This window comes from Macrobrachium rosenbergii, chromosome 26 (genome assembly GCF_040412425.1).
Source record: "Macrobrachium rosenbergii isolate ZJJX-2024 chromosome 26, ASM4041242v1, whole genome shotgun sequence".
Classification (NCBI taxonomy): Eukaryota; Metazoa; Arthropoda; class Malacostraca; order Decapoda; family Palaemonidae; genus Macrobrachium; species Macrobrachium rosenbergii.
In genome coordinates this window covers 1,336,596-1,363,833 of record NC_089766.1, presented here as the reverse complement: position 1 = coordinate 1,363,833, position 27,238 = coordinate 1,336,596, and the positions used below count along the sequence as shown (strand labels likewise).

Sequence of the window (27,238 nt, the reverse complement as noted above, 5' to 3'; positions counted from 1 at the left end):
CTCAATACCTGTAAAGGTCTTGTTCAGTTCCGAAAAATGAGTTCCAGTAGCAATAGGGGGAAGAAAGGTACAGTAACTCCTCATCTGAAGTCTTGAATGCACAAGAGCTTGCAACAGGTAACCTGAACAATTTAAACAGCAAAATCATTCATTAATGACTGTTAACACTCGACTCTCTTTCCAACTGTCTTTCTCAATCAACTAACACTGATAAGCTGCCACAAACTGACTTTGATTGGGCCCAGGAAATTCAAAATGCCAAAGTCTTGGACAACACTTACAAAAACTGACTAAAGAGGTTCCTGACATCAGCATTTATTGGCATTTCTTTGTGGTTAAGGGCACCTACTAAACTGAACCTATCATCCTTACACTTGTATATTTATGATCTATCAGCTAACAGAACGAGGGTGACAGGGAATGAGGGAAAGAAGTATAAGGTTCAGATAAGGAAAGTGACTTGAGAAGAATAAAATAACCACGATCGTCAACATCTTGGGAAACACAGGTAACTGAAGAAGTCGTGCATTAGCGCCACAAACACACGACTGTATTCTAATCTCCATTTTGAAATTCTTTAAATGTAAACAGTGGTATTTAAATACAAAATGACAGTATCAATTCTACATCTATGTTATTATGACTTAGACTTCAGGTTGTAACCAATTATACAAAACAGAGTTATACACAAAACAAAAGCTAACCAACTCATTTCATGTCACTCTAAATGATTTTTTTTAATACTTTTAGGAGAGAAGCAGAAATTAACAAGTTACACTATACCGTACAGTGAATATTTGATGTATAAAAAACCAAAACACTAAAAGAGGCACATGAACCATAGAGTCTCAAAACTCAGCCAAAATAACGTATCCTTATATCTTACTGGAAAACATTTAGCATAGTCATCCTTGCCACATCGTCCCTGTTTTGACGAACTGGCATAATCCATTTTTTTTTTTAAGTTTTTGTGTTTCCCAGCCAAAGCGACTCAGTTTTTGATACTCTATAACATACAAAAACTTCATCTGTCCGTGTTGTCACATTTTCAAACCAAATGTCCTCAAAAGATAAGCTAATTAGAAGCTCTGAACAATATCAAAATCTTTTCAGTCCATTTTCTCAGAATGAGGTAAAAAAAATAGCTTACGCCAGACTGTCAAACGAAAGACGATGTGTTCCCGGCATGAAATTAAGAATCTGACAATGTCGTCAATAGTTATAATTTACCTTTTTTTTTGTGAAGTTATCTGAACATCATATTATTAATACTTCATTACTGCTACAGTATAACAGCATAAAAAACATACATTCTACCAAACATTACCAAACTATTTTATCCTTTTAAAACAATTTTAACATTAACAAATTCATAAATAGTTTGATTTACAAAAACCCACAGTGCTCTACCACACTCTGAACTGATGAAGTCTCTTGCCCACTTTTCTGTGTAGATTTCATTCATTGCACATGACAGGAAGTTCCACTTGCTGAATCAGAGGTTCCAGAAGTTACTCACGAAACGTGGACATGGTAATATAAAGGCTCTATAATACATTTCTACTCCCAGTTACTTAAAAAGCTGTGTTTGAGATCAAGTACATAGATATTTGATCCTTCAAGAGTATGCAATATTTTTAACAATGGCTCTGAAATAAGCATTGCTTTTAGCAAGCAAGTATAAGCATCAGTATTCTCACGCTTGCAAATTTTGAAGATACAGTCACGCTAACCCGACTTTCACAGCTGACCAAGCACAACTTCACGTGTTGTGCAAACAAGCATGGGTGATTATGTTACAAACTAACCACACAAACTTCTGTTCAATAATGGAATATTTTCAATCGTAAAACACCAACTGCAATTCCTGCAATTTCTTATAAGCCTTCATCTCTGGTGGACTCGGAAACCTTGCTGCCAATTCAAGGGCTAAGGTCCCTGTGAACATTGTAGGTTTAAGGGATCTACATGGACTTCTACAGCAATCAAGTGAGATCCTTCCTAGAGAAGATTCTCTCAACTCCACTTCTTGTGCCTAATTCCACCACCGACACTCTGTCACCACTGTCGCTGACTCTTCCGCATCTCGTTACACTCTCTACACAGACATCAGACGAGTTCCTTTCACCCCTCTGTCTTGTGCTATTCCTGCCTGAATTCCCATCTGGCCAAAGTGATTATCTGCAACCCATCTCCATGATCTCCTGGGCTTTTCCACTGCTTGTTTGCCTGTCAATTCTTTATCGATTACTTTCCTGATAGGTGCTCCTTCTTCCAATCTACTTGCTTGACCAAAAGAGGTGTTCTTGAAGCTTTGAATATTGCAACTGAAGACTGAAGCACGTACCGCTGGTCTAATCAGAGCTACTTAGATGCTGTACCTACAGCTGAGCTAGCAGGATCAAATCTTGCGTAAAACGAGAGATTGTGTTCATTCAAGATCACAAGAAAAACACAGTGAAAGTACTATGCATTATCAAATGAGTAGCCATCGGACTTGAATGAAGTTTAATTTGAAGCATCATCTTACTAACATTTCGCTTAAAAAGAAAGCTTTTCTTAACCACCTTCACTGAATACGGAACTATGAAACAACTGTGCCCCTTAGAAGCAGGACAAATTTTCCTGTATTTGCTCTATAAAGAACAGAAAGCAATTTAACACCCAATTTCTGATGAGAAAAGCTTCTTCATTCAGTTAACTTTGTATAATGAACCAACACTCAACCATATGGATCCTTCAAGATCTTGAACTTCTTGCAGAGGTACAACTTGGCCAGACAGTCTTCCAAATCCATTAGTTACTGACCTGAGCTTCACTCATCATTTCATGTGGCATGGCAAACCAGAATTTGAAGAATGGGGACGAGGCAAAAAAGAAGTCACATTTCCTTTGGAGGAAACAAAAAACTTCATCACGCTGCCACACTTAAGGGATAACTTTCTAATCTTCTGTTTCCTAAACAGCTAACACTGACAACAATCTAAAGCTACATCAACCCCTTTTCACCTTGTGCCGAAGTCTTAAAAAGACTCACTTTCTCCAACCCACACAAAAATGACGATACCACATCCATATACCCTCTAGTTTCAAGGTAACTTACTTGACATATCAACGTATAAACATATAGAAGAACTCACAGCTTCTAGTAATCAAAAGTATCTCATTAATAAATCTAGATTGCCAGCTACCCAAACAGAACAGAACTTCGTGCTTTTCCATCTGAATAGGCGCCTTCTCCTCAAGATACAACATTGCATAGAAGAGCTTCTACTGAACTTGGTTCCCTTCCCAGTAAAGAACCTCTCCTCTCAAGAAACAACCTCCGAAGACGCTGACTCGCAAAAACGGCAAGAGGGGCGAGTTTGTAAAATACCAATACTTTGCTCTACTTGTACAAACTAGAAACGTTAACTACTTCGGCTCATCGCTACGCAACTGATAAACCCACCTGCACGGTACAAGTTCTCCATACGGTACACAGTACAGATAACCAGCTTCTCAAAAGGAGTATGCGTCTCCCTCTAAAACACTCCTTAATTCACATAAACACATGTTGTTCAAGAAAGCCTCTACTGCATCACAGGATTAAACGTAAAGCATTTTTACCATATTTTGATGCTCTATCACAAGCTTGGAAAGTTTTTGAGTCTGAGTATATTTCTCATTTTTTTTACTTTGTTCACCACACTTGCAAACTTTCTGCTTCCCACTTGTCACTCTGAAAGATTAAAGAGGAATTTGGTGTTAGAAAATAAATCAAGCAAGTATTCAAGTGACCAGTATAATAAAATTTTCCGTTCTCTTCTTTTTAATGAAAAATTATCTTCAAAACCAAAATCTATGCAGAGAAATCTACCAACTCCTCCAGGAAGTAAAACTACACCGTTTTTGAAATAGCAGTTAGAGAGAGAGTCCGTAAACTAAAAAAAAAACACTCAAATAAAATACACAAAAGCCAAGTTGACAACATATTAGGAAAATCGGTAAAAATATACTTACAATTTACTTTAAATAAATGTCAAACACTGCCACGAGTCATTTTCAATATCACAGCATGTGGCTCACTTTCTCGTTTTGGATTTGATAGTAGCACGCCTGAAAAGGGAACCCTGGTGTTACTTTTAGTGCTGGCTAAGAAAATATTGTTGTCATAATACATAACAATAGCTAAATAAAATCACTGTGTCACTTCTTGACTCTAAAAGGACTTGCACGAAGAATCTGTTTGAATGTGAGGCAAAAAATGGAACAAGAAAAATTTAACAAAAGAGGCTGGAACAGAGACAAGACAGAGAGCGAGTTAGCTGAAAAGCGCAGCAAAGAAAGAACCTGTCATTGATGTAAGAGAGAAATTTTGAAAAATGCCATATTTTGCAAGTAATTTGTACTTTTCATTGATATGCAAAGGCTTCGTCTTTCATGTACGACGTCCTCCCAATGTGCATGTGTTCAGAAAGCCATGTACTGAATGAGAAACAAATTAATGCAGGCAGGCCTAGGACGTTATTAGAGCACTATAAACTTTAACACTTTCAAATTGTGGTCAGTTAGCAACGAACTGTCTTTCTGGGGTTTAGGAGCTATGCAGTCTTAATGGATCTACAGTAGTATATACAGTATTCTTAATTTTTGGTAAAAATTGGTAAGGATTCAAATTAACAACATCCGGTAAGAGGAACCTGCGTACTGGACAAAACAGAGTAGGCATAAAAGTGATGCAGCTGGGTTGAAGAGACACTGAAAAGAATCATAATATGGTGCATTGCACAAGACATAATGATGGCAGTATGCCCCTTACCAGGTTACTTTGAGAACAAACAGGAGTTTCTCCAAAACGTTAGTGCTATCATCTAAATACTAACAAATTTCTTATCATTTTTAAAAACTAAGGAAGAAGAAGTGATAATGGTTCAAAAGCATACCATAAAGAAACTGCATCAATTATAGTAACCAAATATTAATAAACAACAGCAAACTATGCAATTAGCAACTACACTACCAAACACGCACCCGCAATGTCGTGAACATGATTCCAAGTTCCCCGTGTTGCATATGAGGGTCCAACAAATCATCGATGAGTTGAATTTCCGCCCCCAGGTGCTGGATGCGTGACCTTACAACAACATACTGGAACACAGGGAACAGGTCATCCATACTCCACAAGTAATTGCTTCCTAATTTGGTCATCACCGCCTGAAAGGTACGATAACTTTATCTAAAAGGTCCTTGCTCTGAAATCCTCTTCCAGATCTTTTGCAGTTAAGAAGTCCATATTATTTTTGGTCATTAACTAACAAGGAACCAAGACTCACCTTGCTAACTTGTTGGAAGGTACGATGGATGAGATTTAGCTTGTCTCTGGGGCTGAATGACGTAGACAACATCTGGAGGGTTTCTATAGCTTCCGTAAAATGCTGATCCTTCACTGTGCCTATGGTTCTACTCGACTCGATCAAGCTGGTCCCCTCGGGTAACCAAAACTTCCTGTATGGATAAGAGTATGTCGTGAGTGATGGTGGTACTCGGATTACATACATGGTCACAGCTCCCAACATTTCTGCCCTATACAATCAACTTTTAAACTTCAAAACGAATTCTATCGCAAAGAGAACGACAAAATCAAACGCTTACACATCTACTCCCAAAAATGTCATGAGAGCTGTGTCCGGTTGCTTGTTCCATTTCAGCAGTCTCTGCCAGTATTCTTCATCCTTGGGCTGGTGATACAAAACGTACAAAGTGGACAGCGGAGAGTACAAATGAGGTAGCAGCCATGGATGAATGACATACGCTGGCGTGACAACTCTGCGAAAAAAAGTTCCAGTGAAACGTGAGAGGGAAAAAGGGATGGTTTGGAAATACACGACCTATTCTGTCTTGAAAGTAAGTGTCTTTATCTGTACTTGAAATAAGCTGCAGAAAATACAGTATACAAACCGTATTCCGCGAATACTTAAAACCCCTCTAAAAACACTTAGAACTGCCTATTTTGATAGTTTAAACACAAGAAAAACCCTCTACAAATGCTTATACCTGAGTATTTTAATAGTTTTATCACAGAAAGTGCATTTAGTCATGAAAATGATATGAAAATACACTAATTAGTGTATATTTCTCAGTGAAAAATACCGCGAATGGGCACATGTTCCGCGAATAATGGGTAGATACATTCCACAGAGAAATTCGCGAATATGTGAGTCCGCGAATCTTGAGAACGCGAATACAGGGGGTTTACTGTACATGAAATAAGCTGCAGAAAATACCATAATCAGAATTTTATTGATAATGACACAGGTGTTCTACAAGACAGGAATCTGCACTCTGAGTTTACCCTCTATACAGAATAGATAACATTTCAAAGCTCTTAAATACGATAATACAACTCGTCAAACTGCTAACTATCACTATAAACTTGTTTAATGAGACCACGGAATCACATTTCCCACAAGGCTAACCTAAGGGATTTGTTCTTCAATGAGAATTAAGAAAGAAAAGGAGCAGAGATAGAGAAGTGAGGCAGATAAGTTAGAAGAAACCAAAAGGAAATGGATGAAAAGTAGAACGATGAAAGCAGTGCAGCTAAGAACTAAGAAGTGACCGCAGAAAAGACACTGCTGTTAAATAAACATAAGACTAATTCAGCACAGAGCTTGACGAAAGTGACCAAACCTGACAATCAAATTTAACCTCAGCCAAATGGTCTTGGCTTCATAAATTTTGATTTTCATGAGGACACAAAATCAGAAATAACTAGAATAACATTTACTGCAAACAAGCAGCCAAGACAACTCACATATCTTCTTCGTCTTCATTTTCCGACTCAAGCAACAAATTCTCATTTTCGCCCGGAAGGTTGGGAAACAGGACCCGAACAATTTCAAACAGTCTTGATGTGAATGAATGAACCTGTAAGAATAAAAAGACTTTATCAAACTACACAAAAACTGGTGATCAAAGACAAAAGACCACTGCTTCACCAACCAACTACACTCAACAGTGATTTGTAAATGGGTTTGCTGACAGCACAGAACCCCATGGAATACTGGAAGCAGTCTTTCAATAAAATGGCCATAAAATGTCTGAATCAAACTAATCTGTCACCTTAAAGGAATTAAATCATTTTAAGAGCACTATGCTACACCTAAAGTTTTACCTGATACTACAAACCTATCATATGTGGCCTTCTGAGACTAGAAAACAGATTGAGAAAGATATCAAGTTCTTTTTACAGTCAGATGATTTGAGGATAAAATTAAAAGGGGAAAGAAACACACAAAACTGATGGATATGGAAGCATCAAGACACCAATAACTGGGTAATCTTGGATTATGAAAGGCAGGGAGAAAGACTTTAACTGGGCTTGGATTCTTGTAAAAGTTTCCCAAGAACTAATGAGCCGTCCCACAACAAAAAAGTAAAACCTGATGTATAACCATTAACGGCAATGATGAATCTAATTCAATAAACTCAAACAATGAAAAGAGAACGCCTACCTCCTGGACTGCATATGGAAGGAGGCGGGGGTGAGCGACAACCCCTCCGTAAGTAGCCCTAAAGGCATCAACCAAGGAGAGTAAAAGCTGCCCTAGGGGATGCAGTCTGCAACCAAATGCCTGGAAGAAATGGATTTGGTGAGCTGAGTCTAGTGATTATATCGATGTCATTCCTTCTTATTTCCAATGATTATTTAGGGAATCTATTGTAATGAATTCGCTCATAATATTTGAGACTGGGTTTCTAGATGCTGGCCATAATACCAAAACTGCAGTCAACATTTTAACTGCAAAAGTGGCACTAACAATGGTCCCCTGTGTATTTCATGGCATAATTATAAGATTCAAAACATTTGCAATCATGTCCTGGATTCTTTTTTATCCATCATTAACATTTACAACTATTTCTGCATTTTTATAAGCTACATACAAGAAAATTTGCAAAAACTTTTACCAAATGAATCATAATTTAATTATATTTCCCTCATTTCTATTTCTTTTTAACCATCCCCAAAGAAAGCTAACCACTTTTACTGTAAATATTTAACCAATAATGCACATCCTTTTCCAGCTAAGTAATTTAAATAACATAGACCTCTCAAACAGTTAAGTGAAGAGAAACCAAAAGGGACATGGAAGAAGGTTAAAAAATGAAAAGGAATCCTCACAACCCACTCACCCTGCCTAAATACGTGTGAATATCCATGAAGTGCTGATAGTCCAACTCCTCCTTCAACTCCGGTATACGGTCGATCCCGTCCAGGAACTCAACCGTGCCGCCTTGTCTCGACGCCAGCTGCTTCTCTGCCTCCAGCTGAGTCGCCAAGTTATCCCAAATCTGAAAACGTGACGTGTTTGTACAACACTGCTGGTGAATAAGAAAACGATCCTTCGTCAGAAGTTATTGAGAGTCGAACCAGACAGCTGCGATTTCTAGCAGCGTAAAAGCTCTCAAACTAATACTAACAAGCACCCACATGTAAGTACCTGGAACTGGAATATAAGATTGAGGCCAAAGGCCAGGCACTGGGGCCTATGAGGTCATGCAGTGCTGAAAATATTGTTGAAACAACTGCTAAGGGAGGGTGGAAAGTAAGGAATAGAGGCAATATGAACGGAGGTAACATAAAAGGAAAGCAAGAGGTTGCAGCTAGGGGGCAAAGGGACACTGCAAAGAACCTTAAGTAATGCCTACAGCGCATGGCATAAGGTGCACTAGCAGCATTACCACCCAACCAGGAAGTACCCAGATAGAATGCATCTGATTGAATTTTCTCTATGACAAAAACTGCTTCACACACTGACAGTATTAAGAAACAGGGCTGGTTCAAACATCCATCAGTGTTATTGTAACATTAGATACATACCTTGCTTGTGTTCATCTCAGGACCAGAGGAGATTCCCAATTTGTCTCGGCACTCCTGCAGGATGCACTCCCACTTCTGAGAGGCGCTGACGCTAAATTTCCCAAAAGACCTGTGAAGAGAAATGAAGTGCAAATGATACACCTAGAATCTCAAAATAATACCCAAAAATTATATGCAAGTACAAAGCAAGGACATGAAATACTGTCATATTTAAACCCACTACCATTTTCTCGGTCTAGGTCTGCATGAAAGCACTATGTTTTTTATTGAATTTCTACCCGTTTTACTGTTTAACTGTTGTGGCTTGCTAAAGGCTCAGTATTACATTAGTATCACATTATACATAAAAAGTAAGTTCGAGGTAAAAATCTAAACCGAAGTGGTTCACACAACACAATTCATTAATACAGTATCCAATCAAGGAAAATAAACAGCACTTTCTAAGAATAACAATTTCCATTATAATTCACATCAGTTGACATATTTGGCCTTAAACCTTGTTCAACAACAAAATTAACCTTCTTGTTTACCACAAGCAACGAAAAGGTCAAGACTGGGCAGTAAAAAGTAACAACAAGGACTCACTTCGGAATGTTTTCCTCATCGGGCGGTGCGATGCCCTTGTGCAACATGCCGTTGATCTTGATACCATCTTCCCAGCTGCCAGAGAAAGTGCCCTCTATGGAGTCGCCACTCGGGTAACGCAGAGTTCCCCTCCCGGCAAAAGTTCCACCTGCGCCGAGCTCCCCCTCGTAATACGTCTTATCTTCAAACATCATAAGGCCATAACCCTGAGAAAACCGAAGGAATATTCAATGTCCAGCGCTGAAAACTTTAAAAGGAACAATTAGTGCTTGCAATTGTTGGCTATTCTTCTTGAAAAGTTCAAACAAGAGAAAAGGTAAATAACTTCAGAAATCAGAAAAGACAATGAAAATGTATAAAATAATAAAGTTTGTCCCCTCTTCTTTATAAGTTGACTCTGCAAAGAGTACTGTACACAAAATATTCCCAACAAACTGCCTTGAGAATTATACCTTTACAGAAATCAAATTAGTTTCAAAATCATGAAATGAGGAAATCCCATAGTTGAATGTCTCTTGTTCTGGGAAGGTTGTTTTGATTCTACAGAAAATTAGCAATGCATACCATGGGGATAATAAATTTTTGAATGTCACATTGTACAAAGATGTAGGAAAGTGTAAGAACATTACTTTATGACAGGAAAGTTCCCGAGAAAACAATGATTTCTGATTTGCAAGCCAGCAACATAGTCCAGCTTACCTCCATCATCATTAAGTCTGATAAAAAAATAACTTAAAAAGATGTGTGAAAATGCCTTCACTGAGCGATGACACTTTGCTTACAGCACAGATTTGAATCTTCATAGAATAAGACTTCATCAAAGGAAGCATACTTAATAAACCACAACATAATTACCGTTAATTTGTTTTGATAAAAATTCCCCTCGTAGTAGACGCCATTCATTGTGACAACCATACCTGGGCCGTGACGGTTATTATTCTGCCACATGCCTAGGTACTTCTCTCCTGTCGAAAAAGGGGAAAAACAATCGTATAGCCACCTCATACTACTCGCCAAGGCGTCCTATGTTTTTCTTTTGTAATGTTTTTGTTTGCCAATGTGTATACTTATGAATTTTAGGGAGAAATCCAACCTCACCTTGAGCAATTTCATCTAAGACACCGTAGCCATGTTTTGTTCCATTGCTCCACTCGCCAGTGTACACAGACGCTGCCTGGGAACTGAACCGCCCTTTTTTCAGTTCCCCGTGACCGTGCGGCTGACTTTCCCTCAGGTACCCGATGTAAACATCTTTGTTTGCGTACCTAGAACATCAACCATTAGGCAAATATGAATATAAAGCCACTCTTTTTCATATGGAAGAGATACAACGGACACTGCCTATTCGCGGTTCTGGATTCACGGCTTCACCTACCCGCGGATTTCTCTGTGGCACATATATACATATTATTCGCGGAAAATTCACCTATTCGTGGTATTTTTCATTGAGAAATATTCACAAATTACTGTATTTTCATATCATTTTAGTGACTAAATGCACATTTTGTGATAAAACTATTAAAATATTCAGATATGAGCATTTTTAGAGGATTTTTTGTTGTTTTGAACTATCAAAATAGGCAGTTATATCATTTTTAGAGGGGTTTCAAGTATTCACGGATTAGAGATTCACAAGGGGTAGTGGTACACATCCCCCGAATACCAGGGTCGACTGTATACACAAAATCACACACTGCAACAACACTACAATAATTCATTGAGAACACAGTTTGAGTTAGACAAATCCTCGGGAGCAAACACACAGCAAAGTCTACACAGACATTACGAGTATTCACTCACGATGCCTTTGGCAAACAACAAAGCAATGCTTTCTTACTCAATAAGAAGTGAGAGGTGAAGATTATATTCATAACTTTTTCTTAATACCTTTCAAACCTATTTTTCTTGTATGGAAAATACGGAAAACTACCAAGTACATCAAATCCTTACTGTTATACAAAGAAAATTGTCTCTTCTTGAATGTAACTTTTACTTTTACATACATCATAACCTTTATTCATTGAGCAATTATGAGGTGTTAGGCCGAGGAGTTTGAGAAAAATATTTGATAAATATAATACTATACAACCATAACATTCCACAAACACCTGACCTCAGATGTTTATTATACTGAAGTACCCTCTGATAACTGCAGGAAGCATATTTAGAGCGCAGTAATAAAGAGCAAGACAAACGCTTAACAATTCATGCAGCAAAACAAACATGACTAGACTGCATCCACAGCTTTCAAAGCAGACCTGCAACATACCTTATTATCCCCTTTCCTTCTAGCTTGCCATTCTTCCACATTCCCTCGTAAACGGTCACTCCCCCGGCAGAAGGCACTTCTAACCTTCCCAGCCCCTGGTAGACACCCTGTCGAAACTGGCCTTCGTACCGGCGTCCATCAGGCCAGGCCATCGTGCCCTCCCCATGAAGCTTCCCACAGAACCACTGACCTGAAATAATGATCTGGTTACTAAGATAAATGTTACACTACAAAAAAATCACTGTGTATGAAACTTCTCCCATGCATCATGGAAAAGTGACCCCTTCATGACTTTCAATTAATTTCTCAATAGCAAGAAGGTAATGTACTTATAGAAAAGTAAGAGGAATAACCATTAATCAAAAGATACAGTACAAATAAATATATACGTATATACAGTACAGGCAGTCCCCGGTTTACGACGGGGGTTCCGTTCCTACGCCGCGTCGTAAGACGAAAATCGTCGTAAACCGAAAAATTGTAGAAAATCGTCAAAAATCCTAAGAAAACATTACTTTCAATGCATTTTTATTGAGTTTTTCATCAAAAAAACCTCCAAATTCTGATTATTCTTCCCTTTCGGAGCCACGTTTCTTCTGTCGGGCCGACGTTGTAAGCGTCGTAACCCTGGAACATGTGTCGTAAACCGGGAAATCAATTCTGATGAATATACTTGAAAAGCGTCATAACCTCGGAACGTCGTAAGGCGGACCCGTTGTAACCCAGGGACTGCCTGTATGTCAAAAACTGACCATTATAAGTAGCATCCTTGTATTGAGCATTTTTGGTGAAGGTGTGTGACGCGCTGCGGATGAGAGGAGGCGCCCTCGGCATCACTTGCATCCCTGAGTCGCCTTTGGACATGACCGACCTCTTAATGCCCTCCTGCAGGGCGTAGATCCACTGGCTTTTGTCCGAACTTGTGGGACAGGCCAGCGTCAGCGTTTCTTCGGGCAGGGTGATATGTATGCCGTTCTGAAATGAGAACGATCAGGTTCGGTTACAAAATCTATCTTAATATATAAAATCCACACAAAAATTTCCTTTCCAAATTAACAACAGTTACTCGACTGATAAAAAGGTTACTTTCCCAATGGCCTCTGCATTAAATAAGAAACAGTTTCTGCAAATGATAAAATGGTTACTTTCCCAAGGGGCTCTGCATTAAATAAGAAACACTAACTTTCTATATTCACCTGAATATTTGAAGTGTTAGGAACAGGCTCAACCCACATTGTGCTGAGGGAGTAAGTTGAGAAATTGGAATACTGGATGTGTACTAAGATATCGGTGAACAGCACAAACGAGTGGGATGAGAATCGACCTGCATTGTGGACGTTTATGGGGTTCGTGCGGGAATCTCGCAGGATCCTGCGAGTGGGATTAGCCAGCGCCTCCATGATTTTCGGACTGCAAGTCTCCCAGTAAGCCTTTGTCGATTCAGCTTCCACCTGGAAGATTCGGTTTAAATGAATGTTGGAAAAACACGAATAGAGGACATAGTTTTACATTAAAAATGTAGGCACGATTTCATGTAACAGGCCAAGCGCCTTATCGCCTTGATAAGCATGCTTCCACTGAGAATTCCAACACTGACTAAACACTGCAAGACAGAGTCACACACCTGGCTCTTGTGAGCTGCATTGGAGAGCTGCTTCCAGTGAGCGTGCGCTATCTTAATCTTATCCAACGTAAATGGGGAATAGTACGTTTCGCTGTCCTGCTTCATCTTCATGAGGAAGTCTGCGTATTCGTGTACGTGCTGCAGAGGACGAAGGATGAGGTGAGCAAAATATTCACTGTTTGTTTTCTTCTTTGACTCGGGGACGAGACTGGACAGGACAGGCGGACATTTCTCGATGACAGTGATGGCCTCTTTGCTGCTCAGCGTCAGTCCACTGATCGCTAGGGCGTCACAAACTATGTTCATGTATTTCTGGTATATAGATTTGTACTCTTCAACCTATACCATAAGAGAGAAAAAGGAAATAAATGAGAAGAAGCAGTCTTGAAGGTATCTGTGCACTCTTAAAGCCTGGATAAATAAGGGTTGTAACTTGCTACCAGGCCTAGTCATTTGGCAAAGCGGTAAAAACTACCAACCCACCTGACGTATAATTGGTATTACTGCAGTGACGTCGCTGGCTTGGTCGTCTAGCATGTCACTGATGCTACTTGCAACCGCGTGAGTAACATCTAAATATGAGTCCAAGAGAACCTGCTTGGTTTGGTGAAGCTGGTTGCTCTCTGACGGTAGGAGAAAAAACAAGAAATTTTAATGTTAAAACCAAAACAGAAATGTTCAGTAACCTTCTATAAAGTTGTCTATGATAACAAGAAAAAAAGGAGTACAGTAAATCAAAGAATAATCTATTATGTCTCAGAGAAATTAATAACTTTAAACTTTACAGCCTGAACAATAAACGTTCAACAGCATTCTTTGACGTTGCTATCAAGAAGACAGTGAGTAATTTCAACATTAAAATCAAGATAATAAACACTCAACAACATTCTATGAGCTCTCTATTGATAAATGAAAAAAAGGCACCATTTGCACTTTTAAAACCAAGGCAACAAATACCCAACAACACACTGTAATGTCAAAACATTAGGTCCATACTTTCAAAGCTGTGTGTCTATTAACTTCTTAAACTAAACTATGCAAAAACCCAAAGAGGCTTAAACTTGCCACACAGGATTCCACAGACCAGAGTAATCATGTACAAAAGACAAAACTATGAATAAAGAGACATTAGGCAGTCCCCGGTTAATGGCAGGGGTTCCGTCGCCGGCCAAACGCCGCTAACCGAAAATCGGCAAAATAGCACCGAAATCCCCGCTTAACAGTGCTGTTGACTGAAGATTGAAGCCAAAAATCCGGTTAATGACATTGCTAGGCAAGCGCCGTAACACCAAAACAGCGTTAACCAATGCCACCGGCAATTGGGGACTGCCAATACTTGGGATCCTCTTAAAAAAACATGAAAGTATGTTGTGGTCCGTTCAATAAACATGTAACCTGAGATCAACAAGAATTGTATTTTCTAACTTGAAAGAATTCACTTTCTACTTTAATACCAGCAAATACAAGTGATAAGCCGTAAAGACAAGATGCCCCAAGTGTCAAATAAAGTGGTATGGAACCGAACAAAAATATTCAGTGTGACTTTAATTTAGTCCAAGGGGTGCCACTAATCTTTCCAAAAAAAAAAAAAACCAAGATGTTTTTGCACCATCTTACCCACTGTAAAAAGTACCTCCAGGAAAGGAAAGCGTATATGTGCCTTAAGTTTTTTAAAAATGCAAAAAAAAAAAAAATATCAAAATAACCCCTGTAATGGAAAGTGTAACTGTACCTTAAATTTTTATAAAATGTAAAAAAAATTATATAAAATGAAGACTTCAACACATGCTGCAAGTCATTTCTCAAAACAATTCAAGATACGGATGCGACACAACGCTTTCGAACCATCTCTCACCTTCCATTCGTGCGTACAGCTTACCGTTGGGGCAATTCTTATCGTTGGTGGCACTGACTTTGTCCCTGTAAGGAGTCACTGAGGTCTTGCCCCTGACGGTGAGCTCAGTCACTTGCTGGAAGGGCTTGACCACGTGCTGGGCCACAAATTTGAGCAGATTCAAATACTTCATCTCTTCTTGTAAAAATGTAATTACCTGCGTGTTATAAAAAAAAAAAAGTGCTATAGAGTACCTGATTTTGAGTAAGCCTATATATAAAATCATGCACAAAGACCTTGTTCCTTCTGACGAAAATGGTCAAGTGGGTGCTGTATTTTAGAGCTTGTGATTAGGCTTGAGTAATCTACATGTCTTATTCTGAAGCATAATTTAATTTTTTTTGGACAACCCCATCAAAATTCTACCATAATCAGAAGCATACAACTCTCACACTAATATCAAAATACTGATGCATATGGGAGGAATACGCAACGTCAAAGAGACCGTCCTTAGCAAACTAAAAAAGTACTACAACAGAACTCCTGTCTATTTGCAAGCTCAGCACAGATCCATAGCAATCTAAAGCTATCATATTCACATGACCTTTGTTACAATTCCAAGTCTGCCATTCATACCAAAAGCACTAACCACAGCTAATGAAAGCAACTATTTTTTTCTCACAAAACGCAGGAACTTCACATCACTTACAGTATCATCTTTGGTGCTATCATGACTCCCAAGTAAAACAAAGTTACAAAGATAATATTTAAATGCTCTACAAAGAGCAATCATTCTTTATATGAAACTTACATCCTTGGTGAGTTGCAGAAAATGCAATAACAAATTACCAGTTACCTTATAATGATAATCTTATATGATATTAGGTCATATAATTCTAATAACCTGAACTTCAGTAAAAGTTAGGTAACCCAAATACTTATCCAACTACTTCCCTAAAAATTTTCCCATCATAAAAAATCAGCTGAACAGTAACATGTATAAGTGTTATGTGTATTGTACAATGGTGTAACCAATGATGGATGAATCAACAATTAAGAGTACTTTACAAACATGCCCTATTGGCATATGTATATAACTTATAAACGAGTACGTAAATGGTTACATACAATGTGCTTTGGATTTATGACAAGAGTATAAGCTGTACATGATGATGTAATGCAGTGGAGTAGAGATAAGATGGAGTCTATGTTTACAGGATAATGTAAATGATTATGACCGAGTCCACATATGTTAATGTAATGCAAATATACATGTTTGTACAGTGTATATTTGCAAAAAACAAACCAGGTGCAGCGCACCTACGTACGGCAACTGCATACCTGAGGGTGCATCTCGTCAGACGTACAAACGACGCTGTCGCACTGGCACAGCACGGACCTACAACGCATTGCCGCGTCCCCGACAGGGATTTGCTCCACAGCGGTCTTTTCTTCCTCTCTAAGAATACACAAAGACTATTGGTTAAGACAGAACATTTTATCACTAATTCACATCATACAGCATAAGGGCATCAAATAATGTATCGTTCGGTGTACGAAGAGGACACAAAAACTAACAATTCCAAGCCTCCGTCACGAAGAGATAATTACCTCAACTTCCCCACGTAGTAAACAAGCCCATCGACCGATATGATAATCAAAAAGTTATCGCCCGACGCAAGATCCCTTACTAAGGCTCCTTCTGGTAATTCCAGCCGTTGGGGGGTGCCGACCGTGGGCTCAACCTTAGCTGTAGTAGAGGATTTGTTTGGAGATTGGTTATTTGCTACGTCATTGGTCTGCGTTCCTCCCGAATGACTCGAGAAGTTTTCTCCCCAAACAAATACCTGGAAAAGTAAGGACCAACTTGAAATTTTCAGAAGAGATTAGGATGCAGATTTAAGGTGCAACCCATAATTCATAGCCCAAAACATATCTTAATTATGATTTTAAATCATTGAGTTCTCATCATTTAGGTCATCTCCATGAAATAATGAAACTTGAAAATATTCTCTAAAAATCATTATAATGCAACACTTAGGACTGCAGAGTGACTAGTTTCTTAGTAAAAATCATAAAAATGATTTTTACTAAGAAACAACTAGGACCACTGAGTGAGTTGTTTCTTAGTTCGAAATATATCTTGACTGTGATTTGAAATCGCTCAGCTCTTGTAATTTTAGGCCATCTCTGCAAAATAATGAGAAATCAAAAATATCATCTTAAAATCCTTATCGCTCACCTCCCCATCGATGGTTAGAGCAGCCGAGTGGTGGCTGCCGCAAACCACTTTAGTCACGCCCATGTGGTTGAGCGTCGCCACGCTTGTAGGAGTGGACCTGTGGCTGAGGTCACCGAGACCCAGCTGGCCCTTGTTCGCTGACCCCCACGCCCAAACCTGATGACAGAGATTTTTTTTTTACACAAAATAAAATAAAAAGTCCACCAAATTACAGGCAGTCCCTGATTATCTGTGGCATCAGTTAACAGTGTTTCGATTTTACGACGCTTGGCTAACAATGTCGTTAACCAGATTTTTGGCACCAGTAAGCAATTTTGGCACTGGTAAGCAGTTTATCAGCATCGGTAAGTGGTTTATTGGCGTCGGTAGACAGTTTATCGGCATTGTTAAGTGATTTTTTGCACCAGTAAGCAGTTTATCGGCATCATTAAGCAGTTTATCAGCACCGATCAGCACTTACAGCATCATAAATGCCATTTATTACCATAATTATGATGTTCCGGTAAATCGACAATTTATGGTTATCGGCACTCAGCCAGGAACGGCAACCCGCTGTTAACCAGGGACTGCCTGTATTTTGGTGTTTGATGAATGTAAACTAATATTACTAAGAACAGCACAAACTGATAACAGAGAGATACAAAACGTAGGCAATGCTTGGCTTGTCCCTACAGTGATGACAATGATATCTTACAGATTTTAGACTTTTGATCAGTTATAAAAGTCTAGGATGTCGATTCCATAATTTAACATTAAAATAAAATCTGTTTATTAATCAAATGTATCAATAATTCATTAGCATACATTATAAAAACAAAGGAAATGACAGCTTTAAGTTATTTCAAGAATGAAAACAATTTTTTTGCTGGACATATAGGCAACTAACTCTGTAAAAAGCTGTTTATATACAATAAACATTAAAAATCTACATGAAAACATTTATATTTATGGAACCACTTTATCCACAAAATCATCACTTACATGTTCTTCTCAGTGCTAAATGATCAAAGCGCAAATAAGGTCAAATCAAGAAACCACAAAAACAAGAAGAAACAAAGCCCTCAGCATCTCACCTCTGTGTTTAGAATGTGACGTCCTCCATCCACAATGATGCCCGAGTTCTTCTCCACCTGCTTGGGATCCTTATCAAGAGCTAGAAGCCCGTCTCTACCCAGCTTCGGGAAGCTCAAACCACCAGAGGCAGTACGAGTGTGAGTCTTCTTGCGACTGTGTTCCTCGGACAACTTCCGGGGCAAGCTGCCTGTGCTGGTGTTGAATGTCTCACTCTTACTCATCTTTGGTTTCAAGGTCTGGCTGGAAGATTCCAGGATGAAAGGATCCGAGTCCGGGGAGAGGTCGTGCAGCTCCCCGTCGGCGACCTCACTGCTACTGAAATGTCTGGACAGCTGTCCTACTTTATCACTGACAGTCCTCACACCCGTGGCTACCAAACTCGCTGCACTGTTAGCTGCACTCGCGACGTTTTCTTTGATCAGCTCGGTCGCACTGTCGATGTGGTATTTGTTGTTCACTCTCTCGTCAGCGAGAAGCTCGCCCTGTTCTATGCTTGTTGCAGTCATCCAGGACAACTGCCTCGAGATGAACTGCCGCGCAGCATCGGCATTGATGAACAAACTGGAGGTCCCACTGGAACTCAGTTTCCTATCGCTCACCTCTTTCCCGATTTCCGTCTCGTCGTTGCAGTCTACCACCTCAAAGTCACTGCCTTCACTCTGTTTATGAACCCGGCTCATTTCCTTCAACTCGATGCCCGTTCGTTGTTCCACCGGGGTGTTCAGCGTCGTCCCGTCGCACGACACTTCGCCAGACGTCGGGTCGAGTTCATCTGGGGCATAATCCGAGGACTCCCCATCCTCGTGGAAAACACTGTTTCGAGACGACCGGCTGGGAGCAGGAGAGAGAAGGTCGGATCTCCCGTCGGTAAAGGCATCTTTCCGGACAAGCAACCCCAAAGGACACTTATCAAACTCATCTATGTCTTCAAACAGGACCCGGTCGCCGGTTTCCTGCCGGCACTGTTCGCAAGACCGCACGTAGGAGTCAAAGTCCGGCAGGTGGTCAGACTCGAGGGAAGGGTCGTGATGGACAGGCGGTAAGGCTTCTACTAAGGCTACTGTGAAATAAGCTCCAGCTTCGACCTGCATCACCCTCCTCCCTTTGAAAAAGTCGACTCTGGCGGGGTTTGTTATTTCGTTCTCGATTTTGTTGGTAAAGAGACCTGAATGAGGAGAGACAAAATACCATCATCCTTTCTATTTTTTCACTATAAAATTACCTCTGAAATACAAGAAAAATCATGAGTTTCCTCCTTAAAACCAAGTACTGTATTATCCTAGCAAAAGGGACATGGTTTCAATTTCAAGCACCCGCTAATAAATTTTCTGGCTAATGAAACAAACTGCAAAACTAGCAGCAGTAACAGATACCAAGAAAAATATGCATACAATACATTACGCTGGACTTTAAAAATATCACATGGAAGAATGAAATTATCAACACTGTACAGTGCTTATAATATCAGTAAAGGACTACAAAGAGGAAGGTATCTAAAAAAATATCTCATTTTCAGTCTAAACCTGACACATACAAACTTCTGATAACTGTAATCTGAAGAGAAATCTTGACTCTGTATTAAAAAATCTTACGAACAAACAAAACACTGCAGCCAGATATACAGTATTGTATGCTGGATTACATCAACTACTGTAAATTGTTTTTATATGCAAAAAATTAAACGCGTATTAGACGAAATTACCCACCCAAGGCGGGTCCCCTTCCTTGAACCCAGATCTCATCCTGGTTGCTCAAGAACAGAACGTGGTCCGAACCAGCTGCCACAGAACGCACTCTCACCCTGCGCCCCTTTTCCTCCTGGCCATGTGTACATGTCTTCTTGGGTTCTAGAACTGGGAGTGGATGGACTTCTTTCTTCTCTAGATCTTGCGTAAACACTTCTCCTGCGTCCGTGACAAACACAACTTGTCCTTTGTAAACTGCCGCATCGCGAACACATCTGCTTCCCAATTCAACCTGGACCACATCGATATACTGATTACGAACATTCCCAGTGAAATGCTTTCTAATTTCTAAAGACTTCATTTTACTGGTCTGAGCAAAATTCATGGTAACATCAGACTAACTGCAGAAAAAAATTCCTGGTTTGAAACATGACACCATTCTACAAATAAAACAACACTCAACTATATACTGCATCTTATACCTACGAAAAGAAATTAAATACTCTTCCTCTAGTACACAAAACTTCATTATGATGATCTAGTGCAACAAAACAGGGCAGTAGAAGTAATAACCAACAGATACCTGTTGCAAAGTGCCTCGGTCCTGGCCATTGTACTGCCCTACATATAACCTTCCCCCAGCTGTGACGAAAACAGTTAAATCGTCGGCCGCAGCAACTCTGATTACCGTCTCGGTGGGGACAATAAGCATGTTCTTGGGGTCACCTCCCCTCCACCCATGGGTTGCTACCATCATAAACTGTAAGAGATGAGAGACAATTTATTTATAATAGAATGTATGAATTAAAATAAATGACTACATTAATAAGCCTGTGTATAATTCGCAATCTTAGTGGTGTCCTGAAACAAAGACTGAGTTCTGTACAAATTGGAAAAATGCAAACCTATATATATGCAAGACAGAGATTGAGAGAGATTCTGGCTAGCTCTGGATATCATTTAAATTATTATCTGAAATTTCAAAGAAAAAGTATGAAATTTACTTGTTTTGGAAAATGCAAATTTCACTCTTCCTCCAGTAGCTTACAGTCTCTTGCAGACTTTAGATTTGCTTATTGATAAGCAAACAGTGGTACACTGTTAGCCTATGTCATTTTACAATCTGACGCCTAACTTTTCAGTCTGTAGCTAAAGTTTAGAATTTAGACATTACTTTGGTCATGATTGGTGTTCGGGTCTAAAGCTACGAATTGCCGATACAGACATAATGGGTATAGCCAAGTAACCTAACCTAACCTAACCTAACCTAACGTTAAGTGGTTAGGGGTTTCACTCAGCACCCTAACTGCATGCACTGCCCACCTGAAAATTTTGGCCAACCAAATGACATTTTAAGGCCTAAATAAAGAAATATGGTGAAAAAAGGCTCGAAAATACAACACGGGCCAGTCAAGTACTCGCAGTTATAAGATTGGAATAACAGTGCAATACCCTGCAAGGTTATACTGACTGAAACGGGGCCTAAGGTCAAATATAACAGGCCCAGACAGCTGAGTTCCACAGCCCACCCCTAAATCATATGACAACTGACCTTGGCTTAGGGTCACCCCCGAATTCAGGGCCGCAGAGAAAACTCTTCCACAGCCAGCGGTCAAACTCAGATCCAAAATTGGAGTAATGCCACTTTTTGTAGTTTGCTGAATCTGAATCAGAATGACAGCCTTACATAAATATATATATATAAATATATGATTTTCGAGACGTGTCGTCCCAGGCCTCCCCCCCAAAAAAAATTCAGGGCCAGCAGTAAAAACCCTTCCCTGGCCAAGACCAGACCTTAAATTCAACATTAACTAAATTTACAAAGCTTCATGTTAAATAAATATATATATATATATATAAATATACGATTTTCGAGACGTGTCGCCCCCGGGGCAGCCCCCCACAAAAAAAATTCAGGCCCAGCAATAAAAACCCATCCCTGGGCAAGACCAGACCTTTAAATCCAACACTAACTAAATTTATGGAATTTTTAAATTTAAATTAAATTAACAGACATAAAATTAATAAAAAAAATACAATCAAACGAATATTACAAAATACGAGTCGCCCCAAGGGCACCCCCAAAAAAAATTCAGGCCCAGCAATAAAAACCCATCCCTGACCAGGACCAGACCTTAAATCCAACAGTAAATAAATTTAAGGAGATTTTAAAATTTAAATTAAACTGACAGACATAAAACTGATAAAAAAAAAAAACACAACCCAAAACGTAAACAATGGCTGGGTCAGGCTGGGGGGGGGACCAAGGTCGACCCTGGAACGTCAACAACGGCGTATTTCGTTATCTCTCTCTCGACCGACGCCGTATTTCGACCGCAATTCGTCCTGTCGAACGAGTCTCGAGTCGCTGGGTCGTTGGGGGAACGAGAAATGGCGAACAATTACCAGATTTTCGCAGTCATGGAAGGCGGAGCAATTGTCACTCGCTTTCCTTCCCGTCCTCAGCTTCTTCTTGAATGACGTTTCTTCTTCTTGGTTCTGGCGATGGGATGGCGAGGTTGGTTTGGTTTTCTCTCTCTCTCTCTCTCTCTCTCTCTCTCTCTCTCTCTCTCTCTCTCTCTCGTTGCATTTTTTTCAGTCTCTCCCCTCTCTCTCTCTCTCTCATTGCATTTTTTTTAAATGCGAATACCACCAGTAAAAATAAACATACTATCAGTAAAGTTTTCCATGTCTCTGAATCTGTCTATGGAGAGCGAGAGAGAGAGAGAGATTATTTTATTATTTAATAAATTTATTACGCCCAGAGACGTCAAACAAAGTTACATATTAGCAGTTACTTACAGTACATCAGAAATCAACAGACAAAATTACAGCATTGAATTATCAGTATATCAGTTACAAAAATAACATATATGAGATCGTATTCCATTATCACAACAACTGCAACAGACAGTTTAGCAGAGAGAGAGAGAGAGAGAGAGAGAGAGAGAGAGAGAGAGAGAGAGAGAGAGAGAGAGAGAGAGAGAGAGAGAGAGAGAGAGATTGGAATTTTGAAGCAAATATGGTTCAACAAGCATGCTATTTGTACTGGTTTTGTCTCTCTGAATGAGTGTATGAAGAGAGAGAGAGAGAGAGAGAGAGAGAGAGAGAGAGAGAGAGAGAGAGAGAGAGAGAGAGAGAGAGAGAGAGAGAGAGAGAGAGAGAGAAATTTCTAAGCAAATATGGTTCAACGAACATCCTATCTGTATTGGTGTATTGGTTTTATCTCTGAATGAGAGAGAGAGAGAGAGAGAGAGAGAGAGAGAGAGAGAGAGAGAGAGAGAGAGAGAGAGAGAGAGAGAGTTCAAATTACTACTTCGTTTTGGAAAAACAGTCTCTCTACTTCTCCAGTTTTCAATTCTCACTTATAACCACAGGCTTCATTATAGTATAGGAAATCGGACCCTTTTATTATTATAACAAAAACACGAATCCCTCTTTGACCAAAAAGAACCACAAACTACCAAAATATTCTCTTGTTTTATATTAAGTTGGCTTTTTGCCAGCGGGAACTCTTGCCCCAAGGCAGCTGGTAAGTGTTGCAAACTGCCAAAGGGTAGTATATGAAGCCTGAAGTGGACCTGTAGCCTCTGACCAACCAACAGTCTGAACTTTCCAGTGACAGGACCCTTAATATGTGTCATATCAAAACACAATATAATGAACATTTTTACCTCCTGCTACTCCACTCATATTTTATTTAAATTCTCATTAAAAGAGATAGTTAGAGGTATGGGTATTACTCATGAATTAATTTAAATTGGCAGATCTAATTCAGATGACATTTTAAAAATAAATTTACCTCATTTACAAAAATTTGGTCAGGTCGTCCACAAGGTGATAAGACCTTCTGCCTTCCAACTATGTAAACAAACCACTTTTTAAATCCATTTCTTTAACAAATTCTCACTTTTGTCGTCTTCTTCTTCTTCTTCTTTCGCCCTTATCAGTCCCACTTTCTCCATCTATATCTACTTCTTGCATCTTCTTCCTCCCCCCAGTCCCACCTCACCCATATCCCTCCTCATCTGATCCGCTGAAACCCCACACTAACTGGCATGTTCTTAACTCTCTTGATTGGCGCCACCTCCTCCTTCTTCTTACATGGCCATAGTATCTCAGGGTTCCCTAGCCTTCTCCTTGACATTATGTAAACCACACATTCTTCTTATATCTTGACTCTCCCTCCTTTCCAGTAGTGATATTCCAGGAATCCACCTTACTTTTGTCTTCCAGTGAATAACCTATCCTGGTGTAAGTTACTCTGACATTCGTGATTCTCCTAACAGTCCATGTTGCTGACGTTCCAAAATCGTTGGCAACACTGACTGAAAAAGTGTGGCAACCAAACAAAAAACTCAGCCTTAAGCTAACCTAACCACCAAAGTGTCTCAGAGTTCTAAGATGAGCTTCAAATATGGTGTTATTTCACTAATTCTCATAAAGACTGACTTCACAGTATAGATTGTAAGAAAAACTGCATTATTTATCTGTCAAATACATTAAATACACTAAAATCCACTATTCTGGGTTTCCTATTAAGAAACTGCATAATGCCAATATTACCCCAAAACATTCCTTGGCTGGAAAGATAAACATTATACAAGCTTTGTAGAGAGAGAGAGAGAGAGAGAGAGGAGAGAGAGAGAGAGAGAGAGCGCATCTCTGTTGGTTTAGGAATGACCAAAATGTCCACGCCAGGCCTCCTACACCTCTTCACATATAAATTATATCTTATAGCCCCGTGTTTTCTTGTTTAGGATTTTGCAATAGTTATGTCTGGAGTCCATTACCTGAAGGCTACTACACAAAGAAAAAATGGAAGACATAAAATCTATGTGTGTTTTCTTGTAAACTTCTACAATCTTATGCCTCTGACAACTGGATTAGGCCTACACAAGAAGAAGATTATTGTCAGTTTTATTCCTCCAGTAATACCAATGATAACATCAATATTATAAATAATAAAGTAAATATACAAACTATACCAATTTCTGGGCAATTTTAACCACAGTGTACATCAATTCTGGAAGAAGAAGCAGCCTATCCTCTTGGTCAGGTCCTGAGACATTCACCAGAGAAGGGTTGTAGAAAATATGACATCCACCTGCTGAAAATTCTTATAAAATATTTGTGGTTATCATATTTTTTCCCAGTACTCTGACTCAGTCCTGATATCCAGTCTTTTGAGTTGATGGAAAGAGTTCTGTAAGTTCTCTAATAGGTTCTATGCTACAAGAGAACTTGAACCATGCCCTTACATAATTTAAGTCCAAGGTTTTATCCTCCCATGAGCTCGGGGCTGAAGCCACTGAAGGTTTCATTAACATGAATAGGCCTATGACGAACCTCAGAAAAAGGACAAAAAAAATGGATATGCTAACCCCAAACCAGAAATATCTATAATATCTATGAGTTTGGTCCCCATGGAGGAAGTAAGGTTCCTGAAAGCCATAACAACAGCCTCTCTGCCAACACTCTGCACAGATAAATCTTGTACTAAACGAGCAACCTCCTTAACAGCAAGATCTGTACAGAGGCTTCACTGATAATGACTGACAGTAAGTGCTAAGGTACCAATGTAAAAAAAAAAAATGTACAAGACGTATATAAAACTTGAAACTTCTTGGGCCACTGCATATGTTTTACACATTGAAGGTGGACCTAATTAAGAACTTTATAAGCACCCAAAGGTACAGATACCGGGAATATAGGCCTGTAATAAAAGTAATTCCTATAACCAACCACTTCTCAAAATGTAGACGAGATTTGATCAATTTAAATCAAAATTTTAGACATAAGTATCCATTTGTGGAATTCCTCCTTTAAGTATGTAAGATGACAAAAATTGGTGAATCTCTGTTAACCCTTTGAAAATACAACAACAAAACTAACAAATATATCACAATAAAAGTCTTATAATGTTTTAGTGAAGTCTAGACCATGGTGTTCATTTCTAAAGGTCTCTAACTTAAGAGAAAAGTTTAGGAACAACTTAAATTGAAAGAATACGAGAACATGCGTCACTTACATATTACTTTGATGCCAAGTGAGAGCATCGTAGCCTTTCATTAGCTTTATATCACACGCACAACACTAAAATGGCGAACACTTTCGGGATACAATGTTTTCGAAGCAAGGATTGAATGTTAAATGAGTCATGACTTCTGCCGCATAGTTTAATTCATTTCCAAGAGTGAATTCGTTACATCGGCTCATCTTAATCACTCTGTGTTGCTCTTAATTTATATTAATGTTTTGTTAGACGTTATTTCATATATCACATCTTAGTCACGTCTAGATTTATCTTACATTATAATGTTATCTGAATTCTTTCTCGTGGTCGTCACAATGCTCTCAGACCTAGTAGTGCATTCATTATCTGTCAAAATAATAATAATAATAATAATAATAATAATAATAATAATAATAATAATAATAATAATATTATTATTATTATTATTATTATTATTATTATTATTATTATATTATTATTATTATTATTATTATTATTATTATTATTATTATTATTATTATTGGGATCGTGTCGCCTTCGTTCCATACGAAGTCTGTTGAAAAAGATTTTTGACTCACTGAGTGAAAGGATGATATCATTGAAATTATTTCAGTGGAGACAGAGAAATGCAGAATCACTGAAGTTTGATATATATATATATATATATATATATATATATATATATATATATATATATATATATATATATATATATATATATATATATATATCTGATAGACATTTCAACAAACTGAAACAAATTTGAAGCCAAGTTTCTAACTGGTGAAAACTGGTGATGACATATTTAAACACTTTCTTTGACCAAAACTCGCGTGAGAATAACTGTAACGGAGTTAAGGGTAATAAGGAACGCCTTGTTTCAGTGGAAATATGAAGCGGAATACTCGGAAAAGATTCCAGCTGGCTTAAGTAAAAGGTCAGAAGAGTATTTCCTCCCCCTAAAATAGTCACTCGTTCATTGTAACCTTCTTCTTCCACCCACTATCTGGCTTGACAGGTAATGACTCATTGGGGCGTCTGAA

At 38.9% G+C, this 27,238-nt stretch overlaps 1 protein-coding gene across 7 annotated transcripts; it reads right to left on the bottom strand.

Annotated features, from left to right (window-relative positions):
* Positions 1-951: 951 nt before the first annotated feature.
* On the bottom strand, positions 952-26,322 carry Als2 (Amyotrophic lateral sclerosis 2). 7 transcript variants are annotated; one of them, XM_067127830.1, is made up of 25 exons: positions 26,211-26,322; positions 20,760-20,936; positions 20,198-20,468; positions 18,491-19,656; positions 17,418-17,573; positions 16,787-17,022; positions 16,517-16,634; positions 15,197-15,392; positions 13,825-13,964; positions 13,342-13,680; positions 12,914-13,168; positions 12,470-12,692; positions 11,718-11,907; positions 10,547-10,713; positions 10,304-10,413; positions 9,449-9,654; positions 8,864-8,972; positions 8,176-8,364; positions 7,497-7,616; positions 6,797-6,909; positions 5,635-5,808; positions 5,316-5,487; positions 5,014-5,196; positions 4,003-4,098; positions 952-3,721 (listed from the first exon to the last, which is right to left on the bottom strand). In XM_067127830.1, exons 2-24 carry the CDS (start codon positions 20,931-20,933, stop codon positions 4,051-4,053), a joined length of 5,055 nt encoding a protein of 1,684 aa, XP_066983931.1. In that variant the 5' UTR covers positions 20,934-20,936; positions 26,211-26,322; the 3' UTR covers positions 952-3,721; positions 4,003-4,050. The 7 variants fall into 7 exon arrangements, with proteins under 7 accessions (XP_066983931.1, XP_066983937.1, XP_066983936.1 ...); XM_067127836.1 differs by lacking the exon at positions 26,211-26,322 and adding an exon at positions 22,586-22,683; XM_067127835.1 differs by lacking the exon at positions 26,211-26,322 and adding an exon at positions 22,586-22,666 and having other exon boundaries at positions 8,176-8,334; positions 15,221-15,392.
* Between the last annotated feature and the right edge of the window lie 916 nt (positions 26,323-27,238).

Excerpts from the sequence above, each read along its gene's own strand:
- Als2 (XM_067127830.1), bottom strand. The coding sequence starts at position 20,933 with ATGATGGTAGCAACCCATGGGTGGAGGGGAGGTGACCCCAAGAACATG. Across the intron at positions 5,809-6,796 it reads AATGAAGACGAAGAAGATAT|AGTTGTCACGCCAGCGTATG; the intron begins GTGAGTTGTCTT and ends TTTTTTTCGCAG. Across the intron at positions 5,488-5,634 it reads ACATTTTTGGGAGTAGATGT|GAAGTTTTGGTTACCCGAGG; the intron begins GTAAGCGTTTGA and ends TTATCCATACAG.